The sequence below is a fragment of the Schistocerca americana genome, chromosome 2 (assembly GCF_021461395.2).
Source record: "Schistocerca americana isolate TAMUIC-IGC-003095 chromosome 2, iqSchAmer2.1, whole genome shotgun sequence".
Taxonomy (NCBI): Eukaryota; Metazoa; Arthropoda; class Insecta; order Orthoptera; family Acrididae; genus Schistocerca; species Schistocerca americana.
The window spans coordinates 981766205-981787419 of record NC_060120.1 but is presented as its reverse complement, the minus strand read 5'-3'; the positions used below and the strand labels follow the sequence as shown (position 1 = coordinate 981787419).

Genomic DNA, 21215 nt, shown 5'->3' with positions numbered 1-21215 from the left:
TGTTGTATATGGCGGATTTCTTTTGCGGCTTAAGTTTTATTTTCGTTTTTTCTTCCTCTTGTTAATGTTTTCTTGCTGCAGTATTATCCTGCAGATGTGGAATACAGTAATGTCCTTTGTTGGAGTATTGGTTCTTACCAGTCAAAATCACAAAAATTTAACTGAAAACTAAAACAATGAAACATTCCCAGAATTCTAAAAAATTCCAGTGTTTTTCCTGTTTTTCTACCGGATGAAAAAAATTCCCGGATCTCCCGTTTGTCCTGAGTCATATACACCCAGTATGTAATATCACTGATTTAGTTGTAAAAATTGTATATTATTCATATTTCATTCCTGTCATTTAGTAGGCACAGTATAATTAACTGGAGTCCCAGCCAAGTAATTTACTCAACAAATTTTTAAACTACTGTAATAGTTTATCTGAGCAATGGTGGGAGTTGTCATTTTTGTAAAGAGGAACCAACAATTTTTAAGGACTGCTGTTTCTTGCATCAGCATGAGACTATACACAGTGCAAGGTACATGTTACCTGGTCGCAGATTAAAACTGCATGAAAAAACTCCACATTTTGTGCATACAAAAGCTTATAAATAAAACCTGTAATTGGAAGCGATCCCCAATTTTTTTTTTTTTTAAAAAAAAAAAAAGAAAAAATCACTGAAGGAGACCTGGAAAGTAAATGTTATTATAGGTTATTACAGTGTAGAAGGTTTCTTGAATGATAATAATTTAAAATAGTATCTCTCTGAAGAAGTACCATACCTATTATAAGATTAGATTAATTTTATTCTATAGTGAGAAGTGATGTGTCACCTACATCACAGTCTTTGATTGTGTAAAGCAGATTACATGAGAATAAATATTTAATTTAATTTGATTTGTTTAAACTCTGGCATAGTACCATTGTATTTTAGGTCAATGTTTGACAGAGCTCAATTAAACATCAACCTGCATCTAAAATATCTAGACATAATATTTTATCACTCTCTAATATTTATGAAATATCTTGAAATAAACAGCAAAAATGTTAAAATTAGAAAAAAAAACATTACCACATAGCTGTTGGGAACAATTTGGGGAGCACAAGCAAACACTTACAGACAACAGTACAATCAGCTATGAATGCTGTTGCCAACTACTGTTCTCCTTTGTAGGCTACACGCAAAGAAGTTAGCAAGACTGACATCCAACTAAATGACACAACAAGGATTGTCACTGACACAATGAAAGCAACATCAGTTCCTTTGATTCATGTTCTGTCTAGTAAAGCACCACCAGATTTTAGACAATAACAGGCATGGGAGTGTGGATAGAGAATACAACAGATCAATTTCTAGACACCCTTCATTCAACAATTTTTTTTTTCTCACCAGCCATAAATGTATGAGATATCAACAATCTCTATCAGCCTGCTCCTTGTGATACTGTAGAGTGCTGGGAAGATAACTGAATACTCCATCATGTTGTTTTTACAACTGTAGGAAATTTTATCACTGATGATGAATAAAATTTGTAGATGTCCAATCAAACAAAATGTGTGTAATTGGTTACTGTTCACTGGATAAAATCTGGTAAATAAGTTTGACAATACTGTGCCTCTTATAAGCAAACAACTGCCAAGAAAAACCTGAAGTCACCTAAACCACATCAGAATCAAGTATATAAGACACAAAGCATTCCTATATAAACGGGAGACTGTACACATATCATTTTGTGAGTGGGAATACATAGAGTGAATAGTAGACCACATTACTAGTGAATGTCCAATAAGGAGATTTCTAGGGTGCTGGAATGCTTCATGAATGCCTCTCCAAAGACTACTGAGTGGTTAAGTTCTCTGGACATGGGTCTCTTACGGAACCATGATACTAACAGGTCTAAATGTTCATCAAGTACTATAAATTCATACTACTGTGTTGATACTTCAGTGTATTTGTTTTAAATCTTATTTTTCTGTTTTACATGTATCACATCTACATCTATACTCTGCAAACCACCGTGAGGTGCATGACAGAGAATGTCACATTGGACCAGTTATTAGCATTTCTTCCTGTTCCATTCACATATGGAATGCAGGAAGAATGATCGTTTGAATGTCTCTGTGTATGCAGTAATTCTAATCTTATCCTCACGATCCCTGTGTCAGTGATACATAGGGTGTTGTAGTATATCCCTAGTTCTTGAAACTTTGTTAACAGGCTTTGTTGGCCTAGTTTATGTTTGTCTTCAACAGTCTGCCAGTTCAGTTCCTTCAGTAGCTCCGTGACACACTCCCATGGATTAAACAAATCTGTGGCCATTTGTGCTGCCCTTTTCTGTATATGTCCAATATTCCCTGCTAGTCCTATCTGGTATGGGTCCCATACACTTGAGAAATATTCTAGGAAGGGTTCCACGAGTGATTTATAAGCAGTCCCTTTTGTGGACTGATTTCACTTCTCCAATTTTCTACCAATAGACCGAAGTCTGCCAGCTGCTTTAGCCATGACTGAACCTATGTGATCATTCCATTTCATATCCTTACAAAGTGTTACACCCAGGTATTTGTATGAGTTGGCCAATCCCAACAATGACTCATTAATATTATAGTCATAGGATATGACATTTTTTCGTTTTGTGAAGTGCAAAATTTTATATTTCTCAACATTTAAAGCAAGTTGCCAATTTCTGCACCATGTAGAAATTTTATCAAGATATGACTGAATATTTATGCAGCTCTCAGATAGTACTTCACTAGATATAGCTGCATCAGCTGCAAAAAGCCTTATTTTACTATTAATATTGTCTGCAACATCATTAATATAGAAAATGAACAGCAAGGGTCCCAACACACTTGCCTGGGGCACTCCTGATGATACTTTTACATCTGCTGATGACTCTCCATCCAAGATAAAAAAGTTCCCAATCTAGTCACAAATTTCACATGACACCCCATATGATTGTACCTTTGTACTGAGTCAAATGCCTTTAGGAAATCAAGAAACACTGCATCTATCTGGATGCCTTGAAACAAAGTATTCAGTATGTCATGTGAGAAAAGTGCAAAATCCATCCTGGTTGGCATTAACGACGTCATTCAGTTCAAGATACATCATTATGTTTGAGCTCAGAATATGTTCTAAGATTCTTCAACAAATCAGTGTCAAGGGTACTGGACAGTAGTTTTGTGGATAATTTCTACTACTCTTCTTGTAGACGGGTGTGACCTGTACCTTTTTCAAAGAACTAGGCATGGTTTTTTGTTCAAGGGATCTATGATAGATTAACTCAGTTGCAAATTCAGTACAGAATCTGACTGGGGTTCCTTTGGGGTCTGGAGGTTTGTTCAATTTTAATGATCTTAGCTGTTTCTCAACACCACTGACACTAATATTAATATCTTTTCTGTGGTATGAGAATTAAACTGGTGCAATTTGCCTGAGTTTTCCATTGCAAAGGCATATTTGAAAATGGAGTTAAGCATTTCAGCTTTTGCTTTGCTACCCTTACTTCCAGTTCTTGTCTCATTCTCTACGGACTGGACATTAGCTTTGGTGCACCAACAGCCTTTATACATGACAAAAATTTCTTTGGGTTCTGTGAAAGATAATTTGATATTATTCTGCTACAGTACTCATTGAAGGCATCACTTATTGCTCTCTTGACAGCCAAACACATTTCCTTCAGCATTTCTCTATCTACAGCTCTAGGCTTTGTTTACATCTATTATGCAGTAATCTCTGTTTCTTTAGCAGTTTCTTTACATTCTTATGCAATTTCGCCATAATGTTGTTATCATTGTTGCTGCCTTCTGTCTGAAGTCTAGTTTGATGCATCTCTTCCAGCTAGTCAATGCTGCACAAGTTTCTTCATATCTGCATAAATACTACAAGGTACATCCACCTGGCCCGGTTGCTGTAGTCTAGTCTCAATCTCCTTCTACGATTTTAACTACCATACTTACCTCCTTCACCAAATTAACTACTCCTTGATGCCTCAGGATGTAGCCCATCAACATAACCTTTAATTAGTCATAAATCTATTGCTTGATCTACCTATGTAATCTTCAGCATTATTCCATAACATAATATTTCAAAATTAATTAGCTGTTCTGTGACTTGTTATGTCCACTTAGACAAAGGCTTCAGTACATCCCGATGGAGAAAAATGTGAAGAAATTCACGCAAGAACAAATTTTGAGTTTAATAACCCATTCATGATGAGCTCATTAGAAATATAGCTCAAGCTCAGGGTGCTCATTGGTTCATTCCTGTTCAACAACACTGTCACCCATGAAAAGGACAATACCACAATTAATACTTATCCTATGACTGATGTAATATTACAGCACTTGTGGGAAATGGGAATGCATGGCAGCAGTAATATTACGTCATGCCAGTGATGATTTTCCACAGTGTCAAACATATTTTCATTGCTCCCAGAAATGTCTGTAAGGTCTGAAGACTTCAAAGTTCCCACTATGACTGCTGGATGGCTGTGGTGACATCACAGAAAAATTTGTCATTTCTGAAACCGTTGTTATTGTCTGTTGTTTCATAGGCATTATGTGACATTCAAGTTCTCTGTTTCATGTGTTTTTTGTGCTTTGGTGTTGAAATTATGTAATGCAGAGGGGAAATATTTGGAACAAATGATTTACAATGTCCTTGATCAATCTGTAGATGATGAAAACAAAGCATTTGTCAACGATTCAGATTACATGCAACGTAAAAATAACAGTAATTCTAAATTTTTTAAAGATGAGTTGCTGCATATGTTTATTGTATTGTTTTCACAGATTGTGCTGTTATGGATTCTCCTGCAGGTACACTGTAAAAAAACAAGATGGGTCCTGTACAGGATATGGGCAATGTTCCGTGAGACGAAAATACAGACATTGAAGGTAAGAATACATGATGTGAAATGTGTAGCTGATAGTGAATGTCTAAAGGAATATACTGTAAATATGCAATCAGCAGTTCATTCTTTAAAGAGTTGTAATGAAACTTCATTAGGAAAACACTGAAATGCTAAGTTACCTGAAATGCCATGCATTACCCCAACCAAACCCTACAAAAATTCTAAATAATGGAAAAGAAACACAGGATGAAGGTCCAAAAGCCAAAATACCACAGACATTATACGAAAAGAGACAGACCAGAACACAAGTACAGTACAAATGGAAACTCTGGAATTCATGGAAAAATACTGAATATCACTGACAGTCACAGACAAAAAATAGCAGAAATGTTACAAGAACTACAAGCTAATGCAACAGGTTTAATTGGGCCATGTCTCCAATAAATCAAGTTACACAGGAGCACTAAACACTAGCAGGGCCACTAACAAAAAAGACAGTGCTTTAATATTTGGTGAAGCAAATTCTGTCTACCAAAATAATGCCAAAGAAGCTATTAGATCTACTAGAATGGCCTTAAATAATTTTGAAAATGTAAGTGTAGTGATATCAAGTATAGCAGTCAGGAAAGTTCTAGTTCCAAGTTCATATGTAAACAAGGAAATTGAAGTCACAAACAGAAAACTGGTAAAAATTACCAATGCCTTTCCAAACACATTGCTTTCAAACCTTGATGGCTTAGAAAGTGTGCTTTACCGGTATACCAGGTATACCACACATTGTACGCATTTGAATAACGTCAGGAAACAATATGTCTGTAAACAAATTAAAAAATTCATCTGGAAATTTACTGAAAAAAAAGGATGATGATCCTGTTACATTACAAATGGAAGCAGCAAATCTATCAAAGCACTTTAATACTTGTGCAGAAATGAAGGTAACATCCACAGCACTTCATCTAACTTTGTGAATTGTGCCTAAAGGACTAGTCAAAGATAAACTGTGTACTCGAACAGCTTCAAGAATCAATGGAATAACAAGTGAAGTACAGTCCATGTCTGCTAGGACAAGCACTTAGAAGGCTGAAAGCAAGAACAATAATTTAAGGAAAACACTCCACTAATCCAAATAGTTGCAATAATAATGAAAAAGCAAGATCAGTGCAGCCTGTAGTGACAACCAACACACTCAGGAATGGACAAATGAACTTAAGACCAGAATGACCAAGAATGACCTGAGATTTTTTCCGCACCAGGGCAGGAAAAGTTGCAGTATAGAACATTCCACAAATGTACGGGCAACTAAACCCTCTACAACCAACTTGGGAAAACCAATTGTAAGTGTAACTAGATCTAGGCTCCCATAAATTATTTTCAAGTTATGAATCTGAATATTTGGTGTCTAAGGAATAAATATCTTGAGCTAGAAGTTGACTTAGATGAGTTTACTACTGAGTGCTTGTGTTTTTCAGAGCTAAGGTGTATGGAGTATGAGTTAAACAAAATCATTATACACATCATTTTAGATTAGCTAGCATTTACTGTAGGAAAAATGCCAAAAATGGTGGTATCTGTATTTGAACAAAAACAGCGGTAAAATTCAAAAGGGGATGTGATTTTGAAAAGTTATGTGTACAAAACCTCTTTGAAACAGCTGCTATTGAATTGTATGGCAAGCAAAGGAAAACAATGGTAATGACTGTGTACAGGTCACCATCTGGAGATATAAATAAATTTATTTCAAAACTAGAAGTGATGCTAAACACTGGGTGCAATGAAAAGGCTACTTTGCTTCTTTGCAGAGACTTGAATATAAATCTTATGTGCAGTAATACAGTTAAAGATTGTTTTCTGTATATTTTACTGAGTTTTAACATGTCACCCCACATTATACAGGGTAAGTCACTAACTATTACCGCTTAGAATAACTCTGGAGGTATGATAGTAGCTGCAAAGTTTGTGGAACAAATGTTGCATGTGACAACGGGGGCCATAATATGATGTTGGTTTTTTGTTGCTAGGTGGGGTCGCATCAGCAATATGAAGGTCAATTTTGCTTTTTTAAATGGGATGCTATAGTTTGGTACTTATTTTCTGATTTCAACTATTGAGGTGAACCCAATGATGTGTAACAGTAAGGTCTTTAAATGAAACAATAAGTTCACTGTTACCAGTGACCGTTTTATTTATTTCCACAACGCATTTTGAAGGTTTAAACCTCCGTCGTCGGGTGAATTTACATTAGTAAGTATTACATTTGTGTGTGTGTTGTGTTACGATTTTTGGAGGAACTTGTGGCACTGCCTAGTAGAGAAACAAGACACTATTTCAGAATATGGTTTAGGATTACTTTTGACAAAAAATTAAACTGATATCTAATGGTAAACATTAAATATGTAAACTAGAGTACCTTCAGTGGTCACAGGTTCCTTTTGCTGTCGTAACACATCAGATATATACTGCCACATTTGTAAACAAATATGGAGTCTGGAATCAGCTGGGTGCAAGGTTCGTATAGCAGAAGAGAAGACATAATTCATCACACCAACAGCTTGTACTCCTTGTCAGTTTAAAACTGTAAGTACATCAACTACTGGCACAAATGTATATCTATCTGCATATTTTATAGCATTAACCAATGTATTACCCCAACATTTAGACAGTAACAGTCATGGTAAAGCCTAACCCAAAAATGTTCGCATTTAAAGTAAGGTCATTGTAGGTCACAAAGGTGTCACGAACATCCATTTACAGAAGGTGTTTGAAGTGATTACCACTGGTCTCAATGCAGTGCTGCAATCTTCTTATCACGGATTGAGTGGTATTCCTTATCATACTGGCACTTATTGAAGCATATGCTCTTACAATTCTCTCTTGCATATCTTCAGGTGTAGTTGGAATGCCTATGTTAACAATGTCTTTTACAAATCCCCACAAGAAAAAATCCAAAGACATCAAGTCTAGCAAACAAGCTGGCCACGACACACCTCCTCTGCATCCAATCCAACAATTTGGTTATTGTCTCTGCAACTCACTTCTAGCCATCAGCAAAAAATGTGCTGGGCATCCATCGTGTTGATACCACATGCTGTTGCTTGTTCCAAAAGGCATTTCTTCCAATAACAGAGCTAATGTTTCTTGCAGGAATGTGGTGTACTGCCAACCATTAAGATTTCCTTCGATGAAATTGTTGTTGTTGTTGTTGTGGTCTTCAGTCCTGAGACTGGTTTGATGCAGCTCTCCATGCTACTCTATCCTGTGCAAGCTTTTTCATCTCCCAGTACCTACTGCAACCTACATCCTTCTGAATCTGCTTAGTGTATTCATCTCTTGGCCTCCCTCTACGATTTTTACCCTCCACGCTGCCCTCCAATACTAAATTGGTGATCCCTTGATGCCTCAGAACATGTCCCACCAACCGATCCCTTCTTCTGGTCAAGTTGTGCCACAAACTTCTCTTCTCCCCAATCCTATTCAATACTTCCTCATTAGTTATGTGATCTACCCATCTAATCTTCAGCATTCTTCTGTAGCACCACATTTCGAAAGCTTCTATTCTCTTCTTGTCCAAATTATTTATCGTCCATGTTTCACTTCCATACATGGCTACACTCCATACGAATACTTTCAGAAATGACTTCCTGACACTTAAATCTATACTGGATGTTAACAAATTTCTCTTCTTCAGAAACGCTTTCCTTGCCATTGCCAGCCTACATTTTATATCCTCTCTACTTCGACCATCATCAGTTATTTTGCTCCCCAAATAGCAAAACTCCTTTACTACTTTAAGTGCCTCATTTCCTAATCTAATTCCCTCAGCATCACCCGACTTAATTAGACTACATTCCATTATCCTTGTTTTGCTTTTGTTGATGTTCATCTTATATCCTCCTTTCAAGACACTGTCCATTCCATTCAACTGCTCTTCCAAGTCCTTTGCTGTCTCCGACAGAATTACAATGTCATCGGCGAACCTCAAAGTTTTTATTTCTTCTCCATGAATTTTAATACCTACTCCGAATTTTTCTTTTGTTTCCTTTACTGCTTGCTCAATATACAGATTGAACAACATCGGGGAGAGGCTACAACCCTGTCTTACTCCCTTCCCAACCACTGCTTCCCTTTCATGTCCCTCAACTGTTATAACTGCCATCTGGTTTCTGTACAAATTGTAAATAGCCTTTCGCTCCCTGTATTTTACCCCTGCCACCTTTAGAATTTGAAAGAGAGTATTCCAGTCAACATTGTCAAAAGCTTTCTCTAAGTCTACAAATGCTAGAAACATAGGTTTGCCTTTTCTTAAGCTTTCTTCTAAGATAAGTCTTAGGGTCAGTATTGCCTCACGTGTTCCAGTGTTTCTACGGAATCCAAACTGATCTTCCCCGAGGTTGGCTTCTACTAGTTTTTCCATTCGTCTGTAAAGAATTCGTGTTAGTATTTTGCAGCTGTGACTTATTAAGCTGATAGTTCGGTAATTTTCACATCTGTCAACACCTGCTTTCTTTGGGATTGGAATTATTATATTCTTCTTGAAATCTGAGGGTATTTCGCCTGTTTCATACATCTTGCTCACCAGATGATAGAGTTTTGTCAGGACTGGCTCTCCAACGGCCGTCAGTAGTTCCAATGGAATGTTGTCTACTCCGGGGGCCTTGTTTCGACTCAGGTCTTTCAGTGCTCTGTCAAACTCTTCACGCAGTATCATATCTCCCATTTCATCTTCATCTACATCCTCTTCCATTTCCATAATATTGTCCTTAAGTACATCGCCCTTGTATAGACCCTCTATATACTCCTTCCACCTTTCTGCTTTCCCTTCTTTGCTTAGAACTGGGTTTCCATCTGAGCTCTTGATATTCATACAAGTCGTTCTCTTATCTCCAAAGGTCTCTTTAATTTTCCTGTAGGCGGTATCTATCTTACCCCTAGTGAGATAGGCCTCTACATCCTTACATTTGTCCTCTAGCCATCCCTGCTTAGCCATTTTGCACTTCCTGTCGATCTCATTTTTGAGACGTTTGTATTCCTTTTTGCCTGTTTCACTTACTGCATTTTTATATTTTCTCCTTTCATCAATTAAATTCAATATTTCTTCTGTTACCCAAGGATTTCTACTAGCCCTCGTCTTTTTACCTACTTGATCCTCTGCTGCCTTCACTACCTCATCCCTCAAAGCTACCCATTCTTCTTCTACTGTATTTATTTCCCCCATTCCTGTCAATTGCTCCCTTATGCTCTCCTTGAATCTCTGTACAACCTCTGGTTCTTTTAGTTTATCCAGGTCCCATCTCCTTAAATTCCCACCTTTTTGCAGTTTCTTCAGTTTTAATCTACAGGTCATAACCAATAGATTGTGGTCAGAGTCCACATCTGCCCCTGGAAATGTCTTACAATTTAAAACCTGGTTCCTAAATCTCTGTCTTACCATTATATAATCTATCTGATACCTTTTAGTATCTCCAGGGTTCTTCCATGTATACAACCTTCTTTCATGATTCTTAAACCAAGTGTTAGTTATGATTATGTTGTGCTCTGTGCAAAATTCGACCAGGCGGCTTCCTCTTTCATTTCTGTCCCCCAATCCATATTCACCTACTATGTTTCCTTCTCTCCCTTTTCCTACACTCGAATTCCAGTCACCCATGACTATTAAATTTTCGTCTCCCTTCACAATCTGAATAATTTCTTTTATTTCATCATACATTTCTTCAATTTCTTCGTCATATGCAGAGCTAGTTGGCATATAAACTTGTACTACTGTAGTAGGCGTGGGCTTCGTATCTATCTTGGCCACAATAATGCGTTCACTATGCTGTTTGTAGTAGCTTACCCGCATTCCTATTTTCCTATTCATTATTAAACCTACTCCTGCATTACCCCTATTTGATTTTGTGTTTATAACCCTGTAGTCACCTGACCAGAAGTCTTGTTCCTCCTGCCACCGAACTTCACTAATTCCCACTATATCTAACTTCAACCTATCCATTTCCCTTTTTAAATTTTCTAACCTACCTGCCCGATTAAGGGATCTGACATTCCACGCTCCGATCCGTAGAACGCCAGTTTTCTTTCTCCTGATAACGACATCCTCTTGAGTAGTCCCCGCCCGGAGATCCGAATGGGGGACTATTTTACCTCCGGAATATTTTACCCAAGAGGACGCCATCATCATGTAATCATACAGTAAAGCTGCATGCCCTCGGGAAAAATGATGAAATACGGGCCTATAATTCTGTCCTCCACAATCCCACACCATACATACACTGCCCATAGTTTTTGGTGTGCAACTTGCCGCAGCATACGTGGATTTTCAATTCCCCAATAATGCATATTATGCAAATTAACATTTCCGTGGTTCATGAATATAGCATCATCAGTAAATAAAATCAAATTAATAAATGTGTCATGCCTCTGAATCCAAAGTTGAGCCCATTGGCAGAATTCAATGTGACGCATACAGTCTGTGCCAGTTAATTCTTAGTGGAGACTGATATGGTAAGGATGATATTTATGTGACGCAGAACATGGACAACACTACTCTGGCTCAGTCCAGATACCCTTGTGATTTGACGTAAACTAACACAAGGATTTCGAACCACAGTGGCAAGAGTACCAATTTCTATTTCCTTGTTAGTAACTTTCCTTTGTTGGATATGATTCCGATGCATTAAAGATCCAGTTGGTCTCAATTTATCATACACATACTTAAATGTACGACATGTATGGTGAGTATGTTGAGGATACCTTTCAGAGTTTAAGTCTCTAGCTCCCACAGAATTCAAAGACCTTACTGTTACACATAGCACCCCATTTTAAAAAAACAAAGCTGACCTTCATATCTCTGATATGACCCCACCTAGCAACAAAAAAAGATCATATTATGGCTCCCATTGTCTCATGCAACATTTGTCCCACAAACATTTCAGCTACTGTCATATTTTTGGAGTTATTCTAGATGGCAACATTTGCTGACTCATCCTGTAGATCCTACTTGAAGAACACATACATCACAGACTCTCGTAGATAACATATTCTCTAACTTAGATTCCAATGAAGCGGAAGTAATTAACACTGGCATTGGCTTATCTGATTACCACCCCTCTGGTTCTTACAGTTCCATCAACGCCTCTGTAAAACAGCTTTACACCACACCTGTACAAGAATTTTTTCTGAAGACAATTGCACACATTTTTTTAACTGCCTAACCCATGGATGATGCGTAGGTATTCCATCACAACTAATGGCAAATACACTCATAAGTCAAAGCATTATGACCACTGCCCACCACGATTGGATGCTGCATGATGGCATTGTGGGCACATGACACAGTAACAAAAGTATGTAAGCAAAGCAGACACAGATGGAGCATCACTCTAGCAAAGATATGGGCTGCAGATCAGGAAATCCATTGAGATAAGTGACTTTGAGTATTATTATGCAGAGCCCCTGAATGAGTATCTCCAAAATAGTGAATCTGGTCAAATGTTCACATGCTACTGTTGTGAGCATCTACAGAAAGAGGGAGAAGGACAGTGAAACCACCACTAAGTGCTAAATGGTTGGACATCCATGACTCTTCACATAACGTGACGTTTGGAGGCTTGCCTGCTCTGTGAAGCAGGATAGTTGATCTGTGGCATCTTCACTGAGAAAGCACAATACTGGTGCACATACAAGTGTATCGGAGCACACTGCCCATCATAAATGGTTGAACATGGAGCTCCACAGCAGACCATCCCTACATGCTCACTTGTTGACCCAATGACATAATTGATAATGATATCAGTGGGCATGGGACCATTAACCGATGGAAACGTGTCAGCTCTTCAGGCGAAACACAATTTTGCTACACTTGATCACTGTCACTGAGGTGAAAGGTGGCTTGATACATGCAGTGTGCCATGAACAAAGGCTGATGGGAGCAGTGTTATGTTATGAGAGACAATCTCCTGTGCTTGCATTGGACCTGTGGTAATAACTGAAGACACTCTGACAGCTTCAAACCACCTGCATCCCTTCATGCTTGATGTCTTCCGCAACAGAGACATCATCTTTCAGCAGTATATTTGTCCATGTCTTGGAGCCAGAACTGTGCTACAGTTGTTTAAGGAGCATTATAGTGAACTCGTGTTCTTGTCTCAATAACCAAATTTGCCTGATGTAAATCATATGGAACCCATCTGAGTCACTATCAGATGCCATCACCACATACACAAATCAGTGGCCCGTTATTTAGATGAATTAAATGACCTGTGCATAGACATCTAAAGCCACATACCTCCACAGACCTACCAACAAACTGCTGGATCTCTGATATGCAGAATCAGTGATTTATTTCATTCCAAAGGTGGCTAACCAAGCTATTAAGAATGTTATCATAATGTTTTGGCTCATCAGTGTAACATATAACATTTTTTATTCTATACTCATGTTCCAATTTGAATTGTGTTTTCCCTAAGAAATTACTGAGGTCTAAATATTCAGAACAAGGAGTACATAAATTTTGGATAGCTACATTATTAGGATTTCCAATGCCAATCATAATCTACACGCTAAGCTGCAACCACTGTGCTTCATTCTGTGTGGGCACGACACCCAACAAGCTGTCTGTCCAAATGAATGGTTACTGACAAACTGTGTGCCAAGAAACTGCTGGACCACCCAGTTGCTGAACATACCACCTAACACAGTGTTGTTCATTTTAATGACTGCTTCACACCCTGTGCCATCTGGATCCTCCCTACCAACACCAGCTTTTCTGGACTGTGTTGGTGGGAACTCTCCCTGCAATGTATCCTACGTTCCTGTAGCCCTTCTGGCCTCAACTTCTGTTAGTCACTGTCATTCGTCCAGCTATCCCCCCCCCCCCCCTTCCCTGTTCCCACTACAGTCCTACATAGCCTTCTATTCCACAAGTGCACCGACAGTCTTTCTGCTTCTCCCCTTTTCCTCCCCCTCCACCCTCTGTCTAACCTTCTGACTGCATGTAGCTGCCCAGCCCTCTCTCCACCTTGTCCCTGTATGCTACCACAAACTTCGCTTTAATATTCCCCACCTGTAGACCGCTCTCCCCCCCCCCCCCCTCCCCACCCCAGCCTCCTTCTTAACCCCACCACTCGAAATTGCTTGTAGTCTGGCCTCGACTGCCAGAGATAGAGGTCATCTGTGTGTCAGCTGGATTTGTGTGGACATGTATGTGTGTGTTTTGTGTATTTCAGTACAACAACTTCTGGCTGAGAGCTTACATGTTTAGTTGTCTTTTTGTTGATCCCTTCTGCAACTCAGTATCTAAACTATATGGTGAGTAGAAATCCTATCCTTTTCATAATATAGTTATTATTACATCCTGGATTTTCCAGGAAATAATTAAGATGAACAGGAGCTTAAAACCAGAAATGGCAGCAGTGCAGTTTCAGATTGCAAAACCTTAAGCATATATTGCAAATTCATCCTTCAGTGAAGGTGTGTTTCCTCAGCAGCTACAAGTCTCAGATGTGGGACCACTATTTAAAAATGGAGATAGACATGAAATAGAAAATACTGTCTCATATCACTTTTTTCTGTTTTCTCCAAAATATTAGAGAAACAGACGAAATTGAGAGGCACTAGTTACTTAGACAATAATAACATTCAAAATTATAAGTAACACAGTTTGCTAGTAAAATTCAGAAGAGAAACTGCAGTTATAGACTAAAAACAAAAGTGTAGTAGGAATCAATTTAGACATGTCTAAAGTCTCTGCCATGAAATTCTCATTGATAAGCCAGTTGGTTTCAGTCATATCTCAGAAACAGATCTGAGATTGTACACCACACCACTGTTAATTCAAATTAAAAAAAGGTTAGATTCAAAAGCAAAAGAAGTTGTTTTAGGAGAACCCCAGGCAGCATCTTAGGGCCATTACTCTTTTTCATATAGACCTATGTGAACGATTTAAAGTTACAATATGATACAGCTGAAATTGTATTATACACGGATGACACAAGTCTAAGCGAGTGATTTTAAAAAAACTCATTACATTCCACTGTTCACAAAATACTAAAAGGTATTGAGACTTGGCTCAGTGCAAATAAATAAACACTGAATACAAAGAAAAAAAATTATATAAAACTTGGTAAAATGATTAGGGATGTAGCAACTAATTTAGAAACTGGATGAAAGACTAATAGAGAGAGTGCAATTTGCAAAACTTTTAGGAATGTGTATAGATGAAGTTATGAATTGAAAACACCATGTAAGATTCATTACACACGGACTTAAATCTGCCTACTTTGCACTGAAAGTTATTGCAAATGTCTGCTTGTTAGAAGTCATCAGAATGGCATACTCTGGATATTTTCATTCTGTTGCCTCATATGGAATAGCATTTTGGGCCAGATCAGAATTATAATTTAAAAGAAAATTTTATCTTACAAAAATGGGATGTTCAAATAATTACCCACACTCCTATACAAGTTCACTGCAGGCCTCTTTTCAAGAAATTAGGAATATTTACTCTGCCATCATTCTACACATTTAAATAAGTGTCTTAACTAAAGCAAATCTAAGCAAACTCCCCATAAATGCTGACTGTCACAACTATAATGCAAGGAACAGGAATGATCTCCATACAGAACAAATAAAAAAAGCAAACACTCAGAAGCATGTAAGCTATATGGGTATTAAGCTCAACAATTCACTGCCTCAATATATTAAAGACTTGGCTGATATACATTTTAAATTAAAACTTAGAAAATTTTTAATTGTAAAATATCACTTCTCAGTAAATGAGTGTCTTGAACATCAAGAAAATGAGTTTATGGACTAATCTCCAAAATACGAAATGCAGTTGTGTGATAAATCCTGTGAGAAGTTTCTATCTAAATATGTTTCAGTTTATACAATAATACTTTACTTTTTATATCACTACTTATTCTATATGTAGTAATTACTGGTAAACAAATCACTACACACCATTCGTAAGCAAATAAATAGTAAATTTGCTGGTATATCTTGTAGGCAGTTTCATTTTGTAAATTCCACATTTTTTTATTTCTGTTTATGCCAAGTGCCATTCATTTATATGATGACATGGATGCTAAATAAATAAATCGAGAAATGTATTGGAGCATATGAGTCCAGTGAATGTAACCTTGGACTGCACATCCCTCCAAATGCCAATTGCATCTCATTGTAATCCACTATGAACAATAAATTTTGCCTCAATCTTGTGTTTTGTGCATTTCTTTAGATGTAAATTGTTCATGTATTTGAATACTAGAATACTTTTTCAATTTTTTTCTGCAATGAATCTGCTAAATTGAAGTTTCATATGTGTAATCAGATTTAACACTAGTAATACCAAAACATCTGTATTTAAAGTAGAAAGTCCAACTGACCTAAAAATCTTGAAATTCCAACTACATATTTGTATAATGGAAGGAAACATTCCACGTGGGAAAAAATATATATAAAAACAAAGATGAGGTGACTTACCGAACAAAAGCGCTGGCAGGTCGATAGACACACAAACAAACACAAACACACACACAAAATTCAAGCTTTCGCAACAAACTGTTGCCTCATCAGGAAAGAGGGAAGGAGAGGGAAAGACGAAAGGATGTGGGTTTTAAGGGAGAGGGTAAGGAGTCATTCCAATCCCGGGAGCGGAAAGACTTACCTTAGGGGGAAAAAAGGACAGGTATACACTCGCACACACGCACATATCCATCCACACATACAGACACAAGCAGACATATTTAAAGACCAAATATGTCTGCTTGTGTCTGTATGTGTGGATGGATATGTGCGTGTGTGCGAGTGTATACCTGTCCTTTTTTCCCCCTAAGGTAAGTCTTTCCGCTCCCGGGATTGGAATGACTCCTTACCCTCTCCCTTAAAACCCACATCCTTTCGTCTTTCCCTCTCCTTCCCTCTTTCCTGATGAGGCAACAGTTTGTTGCGAAAGCTTGAATTTTGTGTGTGTGTTTGTGTTTGTTTGTGTGTCTATCGACCTGCCAGCGCTTTTGTTCGGTAAGTCACCTCATCTTTGTTTTTACAACTACATATTTGTACACACGAGTTATAATTTCCAAAAAAACATATATTTTAGCCAGTCAACAGGCAATGACAGCTACCTGTGAGACCAGTAACATAAGAGTTAACATCAAATGGTGACAGATAAACACAAATGTGTGACACAACAAAGAACAGTACACAGCATCAACTGGTTTTATCTTCATCCCCACATTCTATTCTGAAAGTTTTTGGTTTTTATTGTAATGAGTTGATAATGGGACATATTGGCTGTGCATTCATACATGCCATATTCAAAAGACAATTGCACTCCATATGGGTTGGTATTCTGCACCCTGTTGCTACGCTGAAAGCTCACCAATTTAAGACATATTCTCCCACCTATTGCAATGGACTGTGAGTGAGAGGTAACTACAGGCCACAGCACAAACACTCGCGGCCCACCTGGCCCTCATCTCCACCAATAAAAGGATGGAGAAAGAAACTGAATGTGTCCTCTTCATAGGAACCAAATATGGATTCAGTTTAAATGACTTAGAAAAATATTACACTGTTGGACTTCTGTATCTGGAGATATTTGTGCCATGCTGTAGAGAACAAAGATAGCAATAACAACACTCAAAATACACTGGCCAATGGATAACTGTGGTGACCAGTTGTACAATGCTTTACTCTGTCCATGTTATACTTCAAAAGTGTCCAGTCTCTCACTTCTCTCAGATCAGGATATCTAGATTGTTTGGACCAGTGTTTAGTGTTTAAAAATCTACATTTGATTTAGATTTAATACTTTCAAACTATATCACAATATAATATTCTACATAGTAATAGGAAATTAAATGAAATGATTGTATGGCATTGCTGGCCGGGAGGCCCCATCCGGGGAAGTTCGCCTCTGAGTGCGAGTCTTACTTCAGTCGACGCCACATTGGATGACTCACGTGCCAGTGATGAGGTTGAAGTGATAATGAGGACAACACAACACCCACTCCACGAGCAGAGAAAATCTCCAACCTGGCTGGGCCCGCTGCATGGGAGGTAAGCATGTTACCAACCAGCTAAGCAGGTGGACTATAATAATTGTAGTTGTAATAGAATCAAAATATTCATAACACCAAAAAAGAAATATGTTTGTTAATCTTGGTACTGATCAGTGAATAAAACACCATACCGTAACCCTGATTCCAGATTTCTTCTCAAGCAAGTCCTTTCTGAGACCCTCTGTCAATACCTGAACTGCATGCTTGCTGGCAGCATACATGCTTATACTTGAGGAACTTGGAGGCAAAATGCCAGCAACACTGAAAAGTAATAAAACAAAACAAGGTCACACAAAACCAAAAATGATAAACTGTATATCTCAGAAGGATACAGCAACAAACATTGCTAATAACAATACTGATATTTACGTACTTGCATGAGATTAACTTGGTTAATTAACAGCATCATATTTACATCTATCGATCAGGTACAAGTATATATTTTCATTTTACAATTTTATAAATATGCTCCGAATTTTAACTGCCTAACCCATGTTGTAATGTAGTATTCAATACAAATAATTAGTGGACAACCCAGTACAAAAGCATTTCTTGATTTGTGTTTTTTTTCTGTATTTTGCCATTGTGGATTGCCATATGGTTTTCAGTAAATAGTTGACATTTTTGTTGCCAATTAAAGGATTATGACCCATTTATAATTAAATTTCTTAATCTCCAAAATTAATAACATGTAAAGAAGCGTAAATAAGCAAGGTTGTGGCACTTTATTGTTACAACATAGAAACTATAACATTTTACAAGAACTGTGAAGCCTTTGAAAAGTATAAAAATTATTGCATCAACTGTAATAAAATTTACAGAAAAGCAAACCATGTATTTACATTAATAAAATGAAATGGTCACAAAATGTTAGAGTTGTAATTCTCCATGACAGGTAGAATGACCTCCAAGAGCTTAGTGTTGTTAGTGTTTAGTGTTGTTACCAAGCCTGGTAGGGCATATAAGGGACCTGAACAGTGTCAGGTGTTGATCACATGGAGATTCACATACTTGTGTGAGATAACATTACTGGAATTTGACAGATTTTGAAAGGGGCATCACTATAGGTCTCCAATTGGCTGGCTGGTCAAATTGTGAGGCTTTTGTATGTGTCAATGGCTCAATATTGGACTGCATGAGAAAATGATGGCAAGCATACTCATTGTCAAGATACGAGTCACGGATGTCTGACCTTCACAAAGGAAGATTGCCACACTGTGCACCAAGCACATTGTAACTCATTCACATGTGTGTCTTTCACCCAATAACAAATAATGGATTCCAATCAAAGTTCTGTGTCATCCTGCACCACTGGTCACAGACTAGCAGCAGTTGGACTAGCAAATTACTGTCCAATGCTTAGGCTGCCGTTAACACCATAACACAGGCAGCTGCATTTAGATTGGTGCTGTGACTGGGAAGCATGGACTGCTGATGAATGGTATTGCATTTTGTTCAGCAATGAATCATGCTTCTGCACTAACCCAGGAGACCATCATCAGCAAGCTTGGTGATGACCTGGTGAGAGGTCCCATTGCTCCAATAATTTGGAGACTCACAGTGGCGTTACTCTTGAATTCGTGGGTTGGGAAGCAATTGAGTATGACTTGCAGTTATTGCTAGTAATCATTGCTGGAACTTTGGTAGTCAACAGTACAACATGGACATCCTGTATCCTCATGTGTTATTTCTCATGTGATAGTACCATGGTGCCATTTTTCAACAGGGCAATGCTCATTTACACATGGCATGTGCCTCTATGAACTGTCTGCTTGATGTTGAACCAGCAAGATCCCCAGATCTTTCCCTGATATAACATGTGTGGGACCAGCTTGGACATCAATTCCATCCCACTGCTAATATCCAGAATACCAAGGAACAATTGCTGCAGTTGCAAGCCAGCTTACCTCACAAGAGTACAACTCCTTTATGACACTCTTCCCAACTGATTCAGTGTATCATTCAGGCCCAAGAAGGTGCAAGTCTTATTGACAAGTGAGCTTGAACTCCCAAGTTCACTTTGATCTGATGTCATAATCAATACATCAATGTCACATACCCTCTCAACCTAAGAGGGTTTCATTTTGTCTACTCCTTACCTTCTGAGTGCTTCACTGTTTTTGTCAAGCAAAGTATAAAAATATCTGATGAAATAGTCTGTGAGTAAGTAAATCAACTGTGACTGATACAGCAATATAGAATAAAAAGTAGTTATTGTTTAGGACTATAAAATCATAAGTGGCAGAGGCCACAAGAATTTTGCCTTTTTTTTTCTTTTTGGACTGCCTTGGTGCAAGCTGCTGTATGATTTTTCACCTTACATAGTAAAGTACAAATCAGTCTCTTGTTATCTCTTCTAAATTTCTGAACCAGTCTGTCTTGCTACCAATGATAAGTATCTCAGTTTTATTTATTAACATTGCTACTCTCATTACTCATGTGCAATGATGTGATTCAGCTTTTGTGTTCTAAAACTCTCCTTGCCAAGTTAACTATTCTAAAATTATTAATTTTTACTATGTACTTCAATGCGGTAGTAACGCCAGAACTTTATGTAGACATATTTAATTATAATCAGATTTTACATAATTTAACATTTTTTAATACAACACAATGCACTAGCACACACTTTAAAATCTACTATACAATCTTTGTACATATTTCAGATTTATTGCAATGAAACTGGGAGAGAAGACATAGTGGTTAAGACACTGGTCTTACATGGTGGTTCAAATCCCTGTCCAGCAATCCAGATTTAGGTTTTGTGTGTTTTTTGCAACCTGTTTAGGGCTAATGTCAGGATAGCTTGTTTTAAAATGACAGGGCCAATTTACTTCGATAATCCAAGGTAATTTTTCTTCTCTAATTACCTCATCATTGACAGAACATTAAACAATGACTTTCTTTCCATTTTATTATAATGTACACCTTCTTCCAAAACTTTGCAGTTGAGATATATTCATTGACTGAATATGTAGTCTTTTCCATGTAGACTCCTTTTATTACTTGTTTAAATGGATCTTTAAAATGAATTAGAAATATGAACCAGTTCAAAGTTGTGCAATTTTCTGTCAAATTATTTACAGAAGGTTGAAAAGAAATAGAAACTGACTTAAGAGAAAATCAATCTGGGTTCAAGAGAAATGTAGGAACAGAGAAGACAATAGTCACACTATGACTTATCTTATAAGATAGGCTGAAGAAAGGCAAACCCATGTACACATCATTTGTATATTTAGAGGCAACTTCTGATAATGCTGTGATTCAGAAGGTAGCAGGGATAAAGTACAGATATCAACAGGTGTCTAAATAAAACAT

At 37.6% G+C, this 21215-nt stretch overlaps 1 protein-coding gene across 1 annotated transcript in view; it reads right to left on the bottom strand.

The window, feature by feature from the left end:
* Window positions 1-21215, bottom strand: part of LOC124596260 (farnesol dehydrogenase-like) — a 140623-nt gene that overhangs the window by 8182 nt on the left and 111226 nt on the right. The window contains exon 4 of the mRNA XM_047135334.1: window positions 18029-18158. Within this exon, the coding sequence (XP_046991290.1) occupies window positions 18029-18158 (130 nt within the window). The remainder of the gene's footprint in view (window positions 1-18028; window positions 18159-21215) is intronic.